The sequence below is a fragment of the Sinocyclocheilus anshuiensis genome, unplaced genomic scaffold, assembly GCF_001515605.1.
Source record: "Sinocyclocheilus anshuiensis isolate Anshui unplaced genomic scaffold, SAMN03320099.WGS_v1.1 scaffold1551, whole genome shotgun sequence".
Taxonomy (NCBI): domain Eukaryota; kingdom Metazoa; phylum Chordata; class Actinopteri; order Cypriniformes; family Cyprinidae; genus Sinocyclocheilus; species Sinocyclocheilus anshuiensis.
In genome coordinates, this window is record NW_015552660.1 from 47138 (window position 1) to 63850 (window position 16713).

The 16713-nt window shown below is 33.2% G+C and overlaps 1 protein-coding gene across 1 annotated transcript; it reads right to left on the reverse strand.

Annotated features, from left to right (window-relative positions):
* Positions 1–7410: 7410 nt before the first annotated feature.
* On the reverse strand, positions 7411–15478 carry cunh5orf22 (chromosome unknown C5orf22 homolog). The gene is made up of 9 exons (XM_016458932.1): positions 15285–15478; positions 14954–15099; positions 13845–13994; positions 13280–13694; positions 12988–13050; positions 11766–11887; positions 11513–11579; positions 10681–10820; positions 7411–8169 (listed from the first exon to the last, which is right to left on the reverse strand). Exons 1-9 carry the CDS (start codon positions 15351–15353, stop codon positions 8022–8024), a joined length of 1320 nt encoding a protein of 439 aa, XP_016314418.1. The 5' UTR covers positions 15354–15478; the 3' UTR covers positions 7411–8021.
* Between the last annotated feature and the right edge of the window lie 1235 nt (positions 15479–16713).

Here is a 16713-nt window from a genome sequence, read left to right on the forward strand (position 1 = left end):
AAAAAAAAAAAAAACTAACACTTGCTTCTCTAATCTTTTTGCATTCTATCTATTTGTTTTCTTTTTATTTATTATACAATTATACAGTAATTCTGACTTTCTGACTTCTGATTAACAAAAGCAAAAAAGGCCTCTAACACTAGCTTGCTCTATTCTTTTTATCTATTCTATGTTTTCTTTTTATTTATTATATGATTAAAAAACAACTTACTATGTGTACTGCGTTAAGCTAACTGAGACTTGTTATAGCACTTGCTTATCATTGCTCTTTTGTTGATTTTGATTGCTTATGGAATGATGTCTTCATTTGTAAGTCGCTTTGGATAAAAGCGTCTGCTAAATGACTAAATGTAAATACCAGTAAGACATTTTGATATATATTCTTTGTGTTTTCAACAAACCTATGTCAGTTGATTTAAAGTGAACATAAACACTGAATTGTTTCAGGTCAGTGAAGTCTCGTCAGTGAATCTGTAAGTTGTTTTCGGGGAAGTGTCTATAAACTTATTCGTCCCAATATTTAAGTAGGTGTGGCAGATAATGGAGGCTTATAAGGGATTGTAAACAATTGTTGTTGGTAACTAAAGGGATGTTTACTGTTTTGCTTAGTGTGTTTTCATTTGTTAAAGACTCGCACATAGTCACCAGTATGGTGATTAATGTTCATTTTAAGTAAGCTGGACCTGGTTCAAATGCATATTATTTATTGTCAATATACCAGGAAAAGAAAGCTCCAGTCTAAAGTGAATGTAGTTGCTTTGTCACATGATATCTATTGAGAAGTTCAAATGCATATGAAAACAAGTGAGTAGAATTTATTTCTGTGTTAAAAGTTTCTGAAGTTTAAAAATGCTATATTGTAGGCATTTAATTAAAATGAAATAATCAGAATGAAACATATTAAATTTGCTCACTTTATTAATTGAGCTAATATAATAATGAATTTGTGACCCTGTCAGTGAAATCCAGGCTAAAGTCTCAAAATCTAAGTATGAGATAACAAGCATCAAAGTTTGATTTCAACCATTAATTTCACTATGATTTCAATCTTTGACATGGCCTTACTCAGTCAATATTAAAGATATCAAGGTTACATTTTCACAGAATGTTCTTTACATTATGAAGGATGATTTTATGTAAATAGTAAATCACACAAACACAAAAAAAGACTTTAGGTGGGTTTTCACAGGCAGAGTCACATTTATCTGAGATGTAGAATTTTAAATAAATTAATAAATACCTCTTCTGTGATGTTATATTTCTGAATTAAAAGCCTGAGGCTTGAATTCTTGATTAAAAATAAATGTTAGCTAAAAGTAGTTTGGCATTATCTTTTAAATAACATTGCAGCAATTTAGTTTTAAAATATTATAATTATTTGAAAACAGTTTGACCTCCAAAGTCAACCAACCATTTTGTTATCTTGAAAACCAGGGAACCAGAGAGGTCTCATAAGTCAAGGTCATTTTTAATACCTAAAAATATGTTAGAAAACTAGAAAGTCTGTTTAAAAACAATGATTGAGCTGTGGGGTGAAAGGATTTGGAAGGATGCTTTACTTAATGGTTACATCGCTTGACATTTTTAGAGCCATTCATTGATTGATTGATTTATAATGAAAATGGTTTAACGATTTTTTTTTATTTTTATTTTTTTAAATATCTATGAAACCACAATGAATACATAAAGTTTCACAAATTTGGCACTTGGAACTAGATTTTTGAGGGATTTCTCCTTTTTATAATCATTGGACTTTATTTATTCATTCACTTTTTGTTTATTCACTTGAGATGCATTTTTGACAGAAAGAAACATAAATAATACATAAAAAAAACAAAAAATACATAAATAATAAAAAGCGATTTTCAGAGCCAGATACAGACACTTTTGTATTAAATAAACCTACAGGATAAAGGATATAACATTTTCTATCACAGAACTGAATTGGGAAATTTCTGGCTTGGTTTGTGATTTGTAGGGCTTTTTAGGAAATTGTATTTTAAAGTGAATGGTACTGGAAAAACCAAAAATAAATGCATCTGCTTTTATGCTCAAAGAGCCAAACCAGCTCAACAAATGGAGTCACTAAGAGCTATCTGAATACCTGACAAGAGACTCCATTAAATTCTGCTGGGTAGAGAGCATAAATCTCCTTAATTGATTGATTGTACATACATTTGATGAATGATCTTGATATAGAATAATATACTGGACCTGTGGGATAGCAACATCATCCATCTGGGCTCAGTCAGGCTGTTCAGCACAATGACATGCAACCACTGAGCCAACTGGCACCATCACTCGATATGCTGCTGACTGCGCTGTGACAGAATAACAAATGCTGTGAAAAGCAGATGTGCATCAGTTCACTGTGTTTTATTTTGTTCAATCTGTCATTGAAAAGAAGACAAATTGTACAAAAATAACAATGGATGTTTAATTCATTTGGACCAAACTCAATTTTTTAGGTATAAATTGAGACAAATGAAACCCAAAATATTATAAATATTTAAAATAGTAAAAACTATATAAAAGTTACTATGCAATATGCATTTTATTTGACCTGTTTTCCTTTCTGAGTCGTAAAGCAGTGAGGTTGCAGTGCATTTTGCAGTAAATTTGATAAGTAATGCAAAACATTCATTGCTCTTTAAAACATTAGCTCAATATGGAATATTATAATATTAGCTATGGATGAAAACTCCATTTGAATTTAATAAAATAAACATTCAGAAGAGGAAGAAAGAAAAACTGCAAAAATTAATTAAATTTTTTTTTTTAAATCAAGTCAACCATGAAAATGAGAACCAGTTTCAATTACACCTGGAAAATAACAAGGCTAATGGCGTAAGATGATATTCACAATCACGGTGAGCTGCTGAGGCAAGTCTATTTTTGCCTTACATGATTACTTTGTAGGAAAATAGGGAATGAGATGTGAATAAAATGCATCCATTAGGGAGTCTAAACGCTGTGGGAATGGTGTGTCCTGTGTGTCGTGAGCTGCCTGTCTGCATCTCATCACAGTGATATTTAGTGCAGATGAGAACACTCACAACCTGGCACAACGCCACCTTAGACATAATGCCAAAAACGGTCCGAGGCACCTCAAAGATGCCGCTTCCATTTAATGCTTTCATTCTGTGAAAATACAAATGACAATTAGCCTTATGCTAATGCCAGTGCTTTACATCACACATTTGAAATATAATATTGTGATTGACAATCATGACGTTTACAACATCAAGATGTAGGTTATGCCAAGAAATACATATATTCATAAAATGCACACTTTTAAGTTGCTGTGGATAAAAGTGCCTGCCAAGTGAATACATATTAATCTATTAATTCACTGTATTGATCTGAATACAGTGGCAGTCTGAGAGGGAATTTTCCAGGCAGGCTGGAGTGTAAATGAATATTGATCAAACCTGCTCTCCTTACATCGCTGAAATAAAACGATAGTATGTTTTCCATCATATCCCTTAGCTGATAATTATGAATCCATACACGGATGATCTCTCTCTGAAAGCTCAAAATAGCCTTGATTATTAATGACATGTTATAATCTTTCTAATTACCAACCCAACACTAATAAACATAGGAAAAATCATGCAGGGCCATTTATCACAGATCAGCGCCGTCATTGTGAATGAGATTTTTCCCGGGGATTGGATGGGAGGAGGGGCCACTAAGGGCCTCTATACTATATCATATTCACCTTCATGTGCGGCCGGTTAGTGATAATGAAAATGACTTATATACCTCTTCTACAATGAACTTATTTTCAATTTCTGAATTAAAAGTGTGATCAAATAGTTATTTTTGTTAGTTTTTTACATTATGTGATATTATTTTAAATTTCAATGACCTTGACTTATCAGTGCACTCTGCTTAATGGTTTTCCACCAATGGCTTGCATCTCGGTTATGCCACACTGAGATCGTCTTGGGTGTTTAACGGTTTTCAAATATTTATAAAATTTTAAAACAAAATTGCTGCTAAAATCACTGCTATCTTATATAAAAATAATACTAGAAAGCACTGAAGCAATTTGGTTTTAAAATATTGAAATATTAAAATATTGGAAAACCAAGGTTATTGAGTTTTAAAGTAATCTCTCATATATAATATGTAGTCCTTTCAATAATAATTAAAAAAAAAAAAAATTTTATCCAGATTAAATAAACATACAAAAATGTCGATACTTACTGTATGATAATTGTAGAAAAAAATCACCTTAAAAACCATGCATTTAACAAATAGTTTAAGTAATCGTTTTTTACAAGCTGCATGATGCTTTTACTTGATGATCTCTTAACATTTTTAGAGCCATTGATTTTGTTATTTAAATTTATTTTATTGAGTGAGTGATTGATTGCTTGATTGTAAAAAAAAAATAGTTCATGTTCAAAATTCATGTTAGACATCCTTATTTGTACCTTTAAATTCTCTTCCTCTCTCTTTCTTTCGTTCTTTTTTTTTTTTTTTTTTTTTTAGACTTTTTTTGCCTTTTTGACAGACAAATGACTTTCCATCATTTGCATATACATTCCCATTGGTCAGTTTTTGCATTGGGGGAGTCTGTCAGCCTCCATTGTCATTGGTAAGATAAATAAAATACTTATTTATATATTATCATTATATACACATTACAGAGTTTGAATATCATTTAATTGTTTTGCCGTAGGTGTTATTTAAAATAGATTTTGGAGATGGAGATTCATCCTGCCGTGACAAACCACCACTGTTCAAGGTCAAAACAATTTAGACTGTGCTCTCTGTGTTATTTTGTGCAAACCATGTACTCGGAGCAATATTAGAGGACTCAAAATTCAGTCTATGATTACTGTTAATGGAACATATTTAGTTGCGGAGAGAAAGCCAGCATGCATCACAGTAGCTCTCAGGAGAGCATCTAAAATGGCAGGTCATATTAATTCATCATGGAAGCTAGTATTCATCTGAAGTAAATTGAATAAAGCAATTTTTATGCAATTGCATTTCCCTAAGTTCAGAAGCTGTAAATGTAATGGCACGGAACATTAGTAATTGCTGTTTTCTGCAAGTCAAAGCAGCTTTGGGGCAGCCTGCTATTGACCTACTAATTGATGTCATGTGTTGCATTGTTTAGCATTTGTTCCAAGCATAACTGCTCATCAGACTCTGAAATCACTAACACAGAGACATCTTGATGATCTTTGTAGGTATGCATTAAAAACAATTTATTATGAACACATTATACACAAATCCAACTGAGTCAATGCATGCCAAAGATTTCACTGAATACATTTCTGCCTTTAATAACAAAGAGTGTGTTGAGAAAATATTTTCATTGACAAACATGTCATGTAGGGTGGTTTGAAGGATAGATTATACCGTAGATTCAAAGACTGTATGGTAGTGCAACAGTCTATTTTTCACAGGATTCAGACCAATTACTGCTGGAGAGCACTGTCACAAACGATTAGCTGAGCAACCGACCAGCCGGGGCTTTTTAAGTGACTGGTAGTAGTAATTGTGACAATTGTCTCCTCTCATGCCCTCTGTGGAACCCTGGACTGAGCTTATATGTAACACCACTATTTTAAATGCAGTGTCAATACTGTTACCATTTTTAAAATATAAATTTAAACAATTATTACATTTAATATAATCAATATCTACAAGTAAAATAATTTCAGTGTACAACGTGCTTTTGTGAACTTGACTATTAGCTAGAAATGAGCAAATTAGTTTGAAAGCGTCAAACCTGTTACTGTCATCCCTGTTACTTTTCAGGGTAACAGGTTTTGACATTTGGGTAACAGGGATGACAGATTTAGGTGTCACCCTGTTTTTAAAGATTGTCTGTGTAAAATGCAAACATTTTTAAAGATCACCCTGGGTGTAGATTTAAGCTAATGCCTATATCATTCAGTGGCATATGAGCGTGAGTTACATTTTAGTTAGTATTACTGGTATTGTTACTATTACTGTTGTTGTTAATGACCAGGATAGGATGATCAGTCTCAATAAAACTATTTTTTTTCCATAACTCATTGTCAATAATGCATCCATGTAAATTCAATTACAAACAAGAACAGCAAGGTGACTGCAGACATTCACCCGTCTTGCAATGTTCAAGAAAGTCAAGATCTTGGTCTGGTTTCAGATGATCACAGAAAGACCAAGATCTTATCATCTTCCTTGCCTAATAATTGAACCAGATCAGTATATTTGAAGTTCTGTGAGAGGACACAGACAAAAAGATTGAATGCATTATCTATGACGTCAATCCGGTTACTGTCATTAATTTCATAAAAATTAAAAAAATTATATTTGGTACAGCCGTCCAGGTTTTTCCATTGTAACTTTAATCATATTTTATTTTGGACAAAGCCCTTTTTAATGTCTCTCTTGTAAAAAAATATATATTTTTCTTAATTGACGTGGTCACCCTCCAGAATTAGAATGTTCTTGGTCATCTGAATGACAAATATAAAAATATTAAAAAAAAAATCCAAAATTTGAAACAATCCCAGTGAAAAGAGTGACTAAAATGCTGCTCATGTATGTGAACACTATCACATAATTCTAATTAAACTATAGTATCTAGTAACACTTGTGTCGGTAACAGGGTTGACAAAAATTCCAAAACATGAGGCAGAAAATAAGAAATTACATAGCCTGAGATGGCACAATACAATTTCTTTAAGGTGTCTTCATTTCATGCATATTTAAAAAAAATGTTGATTAAACATTTAATTTTTGAATTTTTCCAAGTGGAAAAGGCACCGGTTTCGTGTAATGACCCTTATAAACGTCACTATGAATCACCACTGAGTGTTTGTAATAACTTCTGACTGTGATCCAATGTGGATTTTGATCAAACGATGAGGCAGATATATGTTGTTAGTAACATTTTAGAATAATTTTATGGGGAAGATATGCAACTTGTGTGAGGTGAGGAAGAAAAGTAATGTAAGTAGTAGTGTAATAATTACTGTTGCCAGAAAGTAATAATATTACTTTTCAAAGGTAATGAGTAATATTTTTTTGAGTAACAATCCCAACACTGGTGCATAAATCACCATGGTAAAAATGCCTGCTAACAGTTTAAGAGATAGTTAGATGAAATTTGTCATCCTTTATTCTCCATACCCGTCGTCTTTATGAAAGGAGCAATTGATGACGACGACTCCACCTCGCATCGTGGCTGCACCACACCTCTGGTGAGCATAATTTTCTAACGATTCAACGAACCGGAGTAAATTATTCCGCTTATACTATGGTTACCACACATCAAGACATTGTTCAGATGTTGTACTTCCAAGACATTTATCAGGTTTTTGTCCTTAAAACGCTCTTGTGTGTAGGATTAATTTCTTATGCATCTCATCCCTTACGAAAATTATGGTTTTTATCTCGTTTTTTTTACTGCATTTATTTGCTTCGTCAGTGTCGCTCAGTTGTTTTGTCATGCAGTGAAATTTAAAGTCAGGTCAGCCATATTGAGGGCAGTCTTGAAGTCTGCAGGCGTAGAGCAATAAAGGAGAGTGCCATGTACAAAGCTCACATGAATTGGTAACCGCCTCAGGTTTCAGACAAAGCCAGCCGAGGCACAAGGGGCCACACAGGAAGAGGGGAAATGTGCTGTCTTATATCAATGCATCTGCTATTCCCAGACTGAAGTATGCATACACGAGGGATGCATACTGCAGCACAGAATTCATATGAAAGTCTTAGGGTTTTTACTTTGACAACACAGAAAAATGATTACCCAATGTTTCAGCATCTCTTATTTTGAATACATGCACTTCAAAAATACATAAAAGAAAACCTCTTAAATTGAAAACTCATTTCCCTTTACGTTCGCATCTATGCATCTCAACCTCATTGTTACATATGCACTCAATGCAGGCAGTAACAGAGAACACGGCAAATCACAGCATGGTTTTAAAAGCTTTGCTACATCCACCCTCTGAAAGCAGCTACTGATAAAGAACATGCCGCAGCTGCTGCTGAATTTAACCTCCTCCTCATGGGGTCTGTGATGTGCTCTCTGATGGTATTGATTCATACTCTCTGTGAACATCTAAGCAGCCAAAGAGGGACTCTAGAATGTTCAGCACACTGTTCTGGATGGAATCCACTTGCTCCGCTGGGCAATACTCATCCAAACTGGATCTGACAAGGATAAATTGAAATGTAAGAAACATTTAAATCTTATATCTTATATTATCTTAATCTTTTCTAAATCTTATACATACATTTATAACATATGTGAAATGACATATACACACACTACTGGTCAAATTTTGAGTTTAGTATTTAAAAAAAACAATCAATACTTTTATTCAGCAAGGACACATTAAATTGATTAAAAGCGACAGCAAAAACACTCATAATACAAAAGATTTCTATTTCAAACAAATCTTGTTCTTTTGAACTTTCTATTCATCAAGGAAACCTGAAAAAATAAAAAAAACTATCAATGTTTCCACAAAAATAATAATAATAAATACTGTATTTATATACAAATAAACAATTTATGTCAAAAACTGTCCAAAAACTAAACTGCTTAAATCTAAAAATTGTATTGTCATTTACAAGGGAAATACCAAACTGAAACAAATAAACAGTCTTTATTCACACATAATAAACAAAAAATGTACACTACCGTTCAAAATTTTAGGATCAGTAAGACTTGTAATGTTTTTAAAATAAGTCTCTTATGCTCATCAAGGCTGCATTTATTTGATAAAAAAATACAGAAAAAACAGTAATCTTGCAAAATGTTATTACAATATAAAATAATGGTTTCTATTTTAATATCCTTTAAAATATAATTTATTTCTGTGATGCAAAGCTGAATTTCCATCAGCCATTACTCCAGTATAAAGTGTCACATGATCCTTCAGAAATCATTCTAATATGCTGATTTATTATTAGAATTATCAATGTTGGCAACAGTTGTGCTGCCAAATATTTTTTTTTTAAACTGTGATACTTTTTTCAGGGTTCTTTGATGAATAAATAGTTAAAAAGAACATAATTTATTCAAAATATAAATCTTTTCTAACAATATAAATCTTTGCTATCACTTCTTATCAATTTAACACATCCTTGCTGAATAAAAGTTTTAATTTCTTTCAAAAAAATAAAGAATAAAAATGTACTGACCCCAAACTTTTGAACGGTAGTGCATATTGTTAGAAAAGATTTCTATTTTAAATAAATGCTCTTCTTTTTAACTTTTTATTCATCAAAGAATCCTGAAAAAAAGTATCACAGGTTCCAAAAAAATATTAAGCAGCACAACAGTTTCCAGCGCTGATAATAAATCAGAATATTAGAATGATTTCTGAAGGATCATGTGACACTGAAGACGGGAGTAATGATGCTGAAAATTAAGCTTTGCGTCACAGGAATAAATTAGATTTTAATGTATATTAAAATAGAAAAACGTTATTTTTACATCGTAATAATATTTCACAATATTAAAATTTTTTCCTGTATTTTTCAACAAATAAATGCAGCCTTGATGAGCATAAGAAAGTCCTTTAATTTACGGTAGTGTATATATTTTATTTTTATTTTGTATGGCCTCCTTTGGCTTTGATAACAGCTTGCATTCTTGCTGGCATTGTTTTTATGTACTTTTCCACAGTCTCTGTTGTAACTGACTTCCAAATAGTTTAGTTGCTCCCAAAGGCTTGTTTTTGATGAAACTTTTGTGCAATCTATCTGTGAATCTATCTCCATTAAATCCCAACAATAATTATATTTTAGCATTAGAAACACTACTGTGACTAAAGAGCTTACACATACTGGTGTGGATTAACAACCATTACAGAAACATAAAAAATGATTTTGGTAATCACCAATACTGTTAGTTTAGGGCAGCTGCGGCACAAACCTTACATTGGGTGGTGGCCTAATACATTGTTAAGCACTATATATACACACAGACACACACACACACACACAGACACAGACACACACACACAGACAGACACACACAGACACACACACACACACACACACACACACACACACAATTAAGTGCAGCCTCTGTGAGCTTAAGATACTTTTTTCAACATTAACATTTTTTTACTGACCCCAGACTTTTGAAGTAAATATATGCCCCTAGCGATGTTAATAAATACATATTAATTAAATAATAATAAAAACATTTAAAGTATTTTTGATTCTGAACAGATTTAAAAAAAAATGGTGCATGTCAGCCACGGTGATGCACCATCAGTCAGAGAACTTAGTATTAAAAGACTAGAAAAATATTCCCATGGACCATGAAGGGCTGAGCTCCCCCTGACTAGAGATAAGAGAGTGACTGATGAGTGTGATGTTGAGTCTATGCTCATTAAAAAGCATGCTAACAGATCACTGAGACACAAGTCTCACATAACACCATCTGTCTCAACGGCACAGATTCAAGCATTTGCTTTTGGGGCAACAACCAGCCTACAAACAATCATTATGTCATAAATTACAATGCTAATTAATGCAGACCAAAAAGAAAACAAGAAATAGGATGCTTCTCTGTGGGAAAAAACACACCAAATGATTTTAACCTTAGAGAATGTAATAAATCATGAGCGAAAGATTAAAGGACCCAATGTACTTTTCAAAAGGAGACACAGAACAGAGGTCCATATGCTCCAATGACTGATGTACCTGGATATAGTGACTATGGTGGGTTTGGGCATGCTTTCCAAGAAGAGCTGTACAGCCGTGATCATTTGCTGGATCTCCTCTTCACTGCTGATGTGGTGAGGGAGCTCAGAGTAATCACAGGTCAAGCCTGCTTGATGCACCTAGACTCAACAACACAGGCACAATATATCAGTCTGTGGTGCGTACAGACGTGCCTCAGCACTACAAGCCAAGGGAGGCAAATTTGTTATCCTTCATGTTCTGCTTGGAGTCTCTCAATAGCTCGAAAAGTATACTTGACATTAAGTAACAGTTTGATATTTCATTATTTTTCCTCATCAATGCAAAAGATTTTTAATTAGTATTTTGTCTTGTTCTGCAGAAAAACAATATCTAAACATATTTGAAACAAGATTTACTTTAAGATGCATGACTTGTTTTTAGAGATCATGTCTTGAATTACATTCAGTACATCTAAATTACATTGGCATGTTATTGTCATGTTTTTACTTAATTCACACAACCCCCGCCCCCCCAAGCAGAAACAACGTGACTAGAATGGATATGAGCCACATTTCTGAAAAGTGAATGCGTAATCTACAGTAAAATAGAGGTTAAAGTTTCAAATATAATGTCATCTGCCAACTGTTTTTTTATTACGTTAGAGGAGTTTATAACAAGAATATGAAGGTAAAATAAGAAGATACTAAAATTTCTGATATTATTTTTCTACATACATCATTGTAGACTACAAAAACATAAAAACTATTTGGAATATCTGGGATGACAGACACTTCAAACATGATTAAAATACCCAAAGGATAAACACACACACACACACACACAACTTTACCATTTCATAGTCCGGTGACTGAGTTCGATTCTTAAGGCTGTGTACAAGTCTGACGAGAGATTTCATTCTACAAAGAAAGAGAGGGGGAAACAAATCAGTGCATGAGGCTGTGTCATCTCCTGCTTGATCAAATGCATACTGACCATATAAAACAATCAATCAAGCCCAATGGTGCGATGATATGGAGCTATAATCAAAAAGCACAGAGCCTGTAGCTCTACCGTCTCATCTCGGTGACAGCAGTAATGCGTACCCTGGGTTTGCTGCTAAACGTTCAACAGTTTCCTGGCCGTCATCCTCTACCAGTTCAGCAAATGCAGCCTCCAGGTCTTCAAGCTGGTGAGTGCGTCTCTCTACACAATCTAAGAGCTGCTCCTGAAAAACCAACACATGGAACTGTAAAGATTGTTATTTGCCACCAGGGAAATGTGCCTTCTGTGTGTCCTGTATTCAACAAAATACACTGAGGTTCAAAAGCCTCAGACCACATTGAATATATATACAATATCAATTAACCCTGGGAATAAACAAGGTTTTTGATTTTACTGAATGTAAAACATACATGAAAAATAAATTTGTAAGATTCTACACTATTTTTATGTGACTAATCAAAAGTAAGTACTTTAGCGTTCAAAAGTTTGGGGGCAATACATTTTTTTTCTTCCCCTCAAGAAGGACACATTTAATTGATGAAAAATGACTGTAAAGATATTTATAATATTATGTAAAATCTCTATAATAAATAAAGAAATGTTTCTGGATTTCTAAAGAATCATGTGACACTGAAAACTGGAGTAATGATTGCCGAAAATTCAGCTTTGCCATCACTGAATTACTTTAAATTGATCATATATAGATATTTTAAACAGAAAACAGTTTCAAATGGAAAACAGTTGTTTTTAAATTAAAATAATATTTCATGATATTACTACATAATTTAAACTTAAATCATTTTTTTTTAATTTACAGTAATTTTGATCACAAAAATGCAGCCTTGGTCTCTAGGTAATTTAATTTGATCTCTGAATTGAACTTCTCATTCATATTGTCATGCTAATAATAAAATTTGCAATTAAAATTGTTTTAAGCAGAAAAAATGCAATACATTTTCACTAGCAGTCTCAGACTCCTGTGTCTGTATGTATCAGCATTCAAACGTGAAGATGTCAAAAATCATTTTGAAATCAAGCATGAATGCTAAAACAATTCTGACTGATTTTGATAAAAGCTGTTGCAACAGCTAATATATTTTTAGCACACATCAGTTGGACTAAACATTAACTTGGAAAGCTGTTGAACAGAGTTGTTGCCACTGTTTTAAAAAAAGAAAAGAAACAAGATTAGCTTTAGCTTCTTGTAAGAACAGATTTAGCTTCACCCCCCCCCCGAGGGTGTTTAGTAACACGCCTGTTGCTATGACTGAATGAATATCTCATGATTCGTTTATGGTACATTTGATTAGGAATCTTTGTTACCTCATCTGAATCCTGCTGTGGCCTGCTAAAGCTGTATAACTCTTGCAGGAGAGCGTACTCTTCCTGTAAGACAACAACGGTGGCAAATAGACAATGTATATCGATACTAATACATATAAAACAATATATGAGCTCTGAAGAAACTAGAAAGAATCAATATCTTCCATTTGTCTACAAAGCTTTTTCTATATCAGTACAATGTAGGTGTGAGCAAGTACAATATGGAGAAGTAATTGCTATCGTTTAGGAAACAAAAAGGACTATAATGATGGATCTGCTTGATTCACTCCACCTGTGTGTACATCTCCTTGAAAGGGTTCTTGCAGGAGAAAAAATCCAAGTCAATGTCAAGTATGAAAGGGTCAGACTGCTCTATAACTGCTAAAAGCCGTTCAGTGATGCAGCTTGTTGACCCCTCATCAGCTTTCGTGACTGTGTGACTGCCGTTTCCTGACGCAGTGCTGCCATCAAGCGGTTGACAAGAGGAAGTGCACGGGGTGTCCCTTTTCAACTGCACATCATTCTCCTCTTTTACAGCTGATTTAGGTATTTTAGCACCACTTTGCCCATTTTCAGGTGTCCTTTTCTGCGAACTGTCAACGGGATCCACTCGAATGACATTTAACTGTAACTCTTTTGGGTTTTCCAGCTGTTCCAGTGGAACGTAAAGAGCGTCACTCAAAAAGTAATCGTCTGTGCTTGTGACCCTGAAAAGAGAAAGAGATTTCTTCTGAATGTTTTTAAACACGATTTTAACAGCACAATGTTTCCTGAAAGGGTGGAGGTCTCATCCTTATTAATAGTAAATGAACACCTGCTGCCATCTCATGGTTACATGCTGATATGCTGCACCTGACCTGATGGTGGTCGTGGATGAATCTTTCCCCACACACATAGAATGCTCTCCTTCTTTGATCTGCTGAGCCCAGTACGGATGCAACCAGGCTACGTGGGATACGTGTCCAGCATAGACCATTGGCATAATCCAATTCTCAATGCTCAGCTCACTGCAAGAGCAAACAAAAACATGTCAACCCTTATACTCACTGTTGCAACTAATGGTGTGAACAAATATCAGTGGGCTTTATTCTCAACAGCATGAGCTGTCTTTTAATAGTCTAATTTTAATCGTCAGAGGAGTACTCATGAATTGTATTATTTGTACAGGCATTCGTGGGTGTTTCTTTGACATGAGCCATGTAGACTTGAACAATTCGGTAAAACGTTCTGTACTGTACTAATTTCTGTCAACTTAAAAGAAAAATCAATATCTAAATAAATATTCATTATTTAAAAAAAAAAAAAACATTAAAACGTAAAAAAAACATTAACCAAAATAAAATATGCAAAATCCTTTTATTTATGCTAGTTGCTGAAGCAACATTTCTAATTTAGCTTAACATGATGTAATAAAAATGAACTCTAAAGACATACAAAATAAAAATGACAAACCCAAAACTTTAACTAAAATGAAAATGGAAAATATATAAAAATAAAAACGAATTCAAAATATGAATAAAATATATTAAATGGATGGCTTCTCCGGCTAATTGCATAGCTAGGATATTATGTATCGTAGTGGAAACAATTAAATAAATTAAACTTGATTTGAAATTATGCAAACAAAAATACTACAAAGAATTTAACATATTCATTTTATGAAATAATAAATAACATAACACATAATTTTTCACTCAAAAATAATACAAGTTAAATTATTTAACTTATTATTTAGATTGACACAGTTTTACAATAACACAATAATATATTTTATAATTGGTTTTCATATTTTTGGGACTCTGGGTCTGGAACAAGGGTAAAACAATCAAATCTGTACAAAAAAGTACCTGACATAGAAATAGTAGTAAAACTATATTATGATCTTAGTAAAAGGTTTCCAAGTCCGAAAAGAAATTTGAAATCTATGATAGTTCCCAAAGTTGACGAAAAGCCCTTATAAGCTCACCTGAGCAGAGTCTCTTTGTCATACACGGTATCAGCAGGCATATTCACAGGGATGAGGAGATCAGGATGGGAGTCCAAATGGACCATTTTAATGCCCTTCATTGGAATATGTTTCGAGCCAATGGCACGATATATGTGCTTCACAACCTAAAGCAGGTGGAAATGACATTTAAGTAACTGTTTATTTCTTTTACACATGTAGGTGGCGATCTATCACTCAAAACCAATGTCTACTTTGCTTTTATTGGAACTATTGTAAATTCAACTATTTAGCTGGCGTCAGATTTAATAAAGCCTTACATCAGCAAGAACTGAAATCCCATCTTATCTACCTCATGATGGTCCTCCACAATCCACACAGGCAGTTTAGGATACACGCGTTTCTGAGGGGGCGTCTTCATTTTTTAACAAGAGTGGCTATATATATATTTTTTTGTCTTGATTTAAAACTACAACAGCATTTGAAAGACTTATTACGTTTATGATATACCGCTACAAGTGGTGCACTGTGCGTCTTCGTTTTTAAACCGGGTGGAAACAAGAAAGACTTGAACAAGACTTGGATTCCTACAATAGGTAATGTAGGCTAAATGTATTTTTTCATATACCGTTTTCTGATTGTAATGATGTAATTGTTTTGCGATAAAATTGCAAACATCTGAGAAGAAAGGAAAAAAGTATTAACGGGTAAGGAATATCAATAATTAATCATCATATTGCAGTAAATCCGAAATATCAGCTAGTGGCAACTATTATTTATGTCATTCTTGAGACATGGGGCAAAACAGGTCCAGCAAGGGTAACTGCTATTAGGTTTAAAATCAGTTCATTTCATTTGTTTAATGACAATATAAACAACAAATGTATTTTCCCCCTAAATATTGTGATGTTGTGTAATTGTGTATTATACCCTGTAATGGCAGAATGCAGAGCCCTTCACATCTTTTAAAGATTAAAAAGGCAAATTAGACATTAATCAAAGCATAACCGCAAATAAATAAATAAATTCATTATGTTAAAAAAATTTATCTTTAGGAGTACAACAGTCACTGGGGCAGTACCCTTAAAAGCTACTAATGTACCCTAGGCTACTGCCCCAGAAACAGGCTGTTGTACTTTTTTCTGACAGAATTTAGTCATCATCAGTGTTGGGGAAAGTTACTTTTAAAAGTAATGCATTACAATACTGCGTTACTCCATAAAAAATTAACTAATTACGTTACTTGGTTACTTTTTATGGAAAGTAATGCATTACGTTACTTTTGCGTTACTTTTTAAATTTTGCTTATTAGTATGATTGAACTGGCTCATTGAAGGTCAGAAGGAAAGACATTGGTTAATAGAATGGGATTAAATACATAAAGGATATTTGTGTTGTTTAACATTTAATTATTGCAGGTTTGCGTCATATTCTGAGTTGCATTTTTTGTTCATTTTGAGGAATACTGAATCTGTGTTTTTTTTTTCTTGTGAGTGAGATGAATTAATGCATATTCATATTTATTTTAGAACTGTAACATCTTCTGATTTCTCTCAACATGAGTACAGGAGAGCTGTCAATCAATAAAATGGAAAAAAAAAGTAACTTGCGTTACTTATTTGAAAAAGTAACTCAGATATTCTCTTATAAATTAAAAAGTAGTGCGTTACTTTACTAGTTACTTGAAAAAAGTAATCTGATTACGTAACTCACGTTACTTGTAATACGTTACCCCCAACACTGGTCATCATTGTTAAAGTGAAAATAATTTATGAGTAATT

Coding starts and splice junctions, on each gene's coding strand:
- cunh5orf22 (XM_016458932.1), bottom strand. CDS start 15,353: ATGAAGACGCCCCCTCAGAAACGCGTGTATCCTAAACTGCCTGTGTGG. Junction 13,995..14,953: donor GACAAAGAGACTCTGCTCAG/GTGAGCTTATAA, acceptor TTGCTCTTGCAG/TGAGCTGAGCATTGAGAATT. Junction 13,051..13,279: donor TCAAGGAGATGTACACACAG/GTGGAGTGAATC, acceptor GTTGTCTTACAG/GAAGAGTACGCTCTCCTGCA.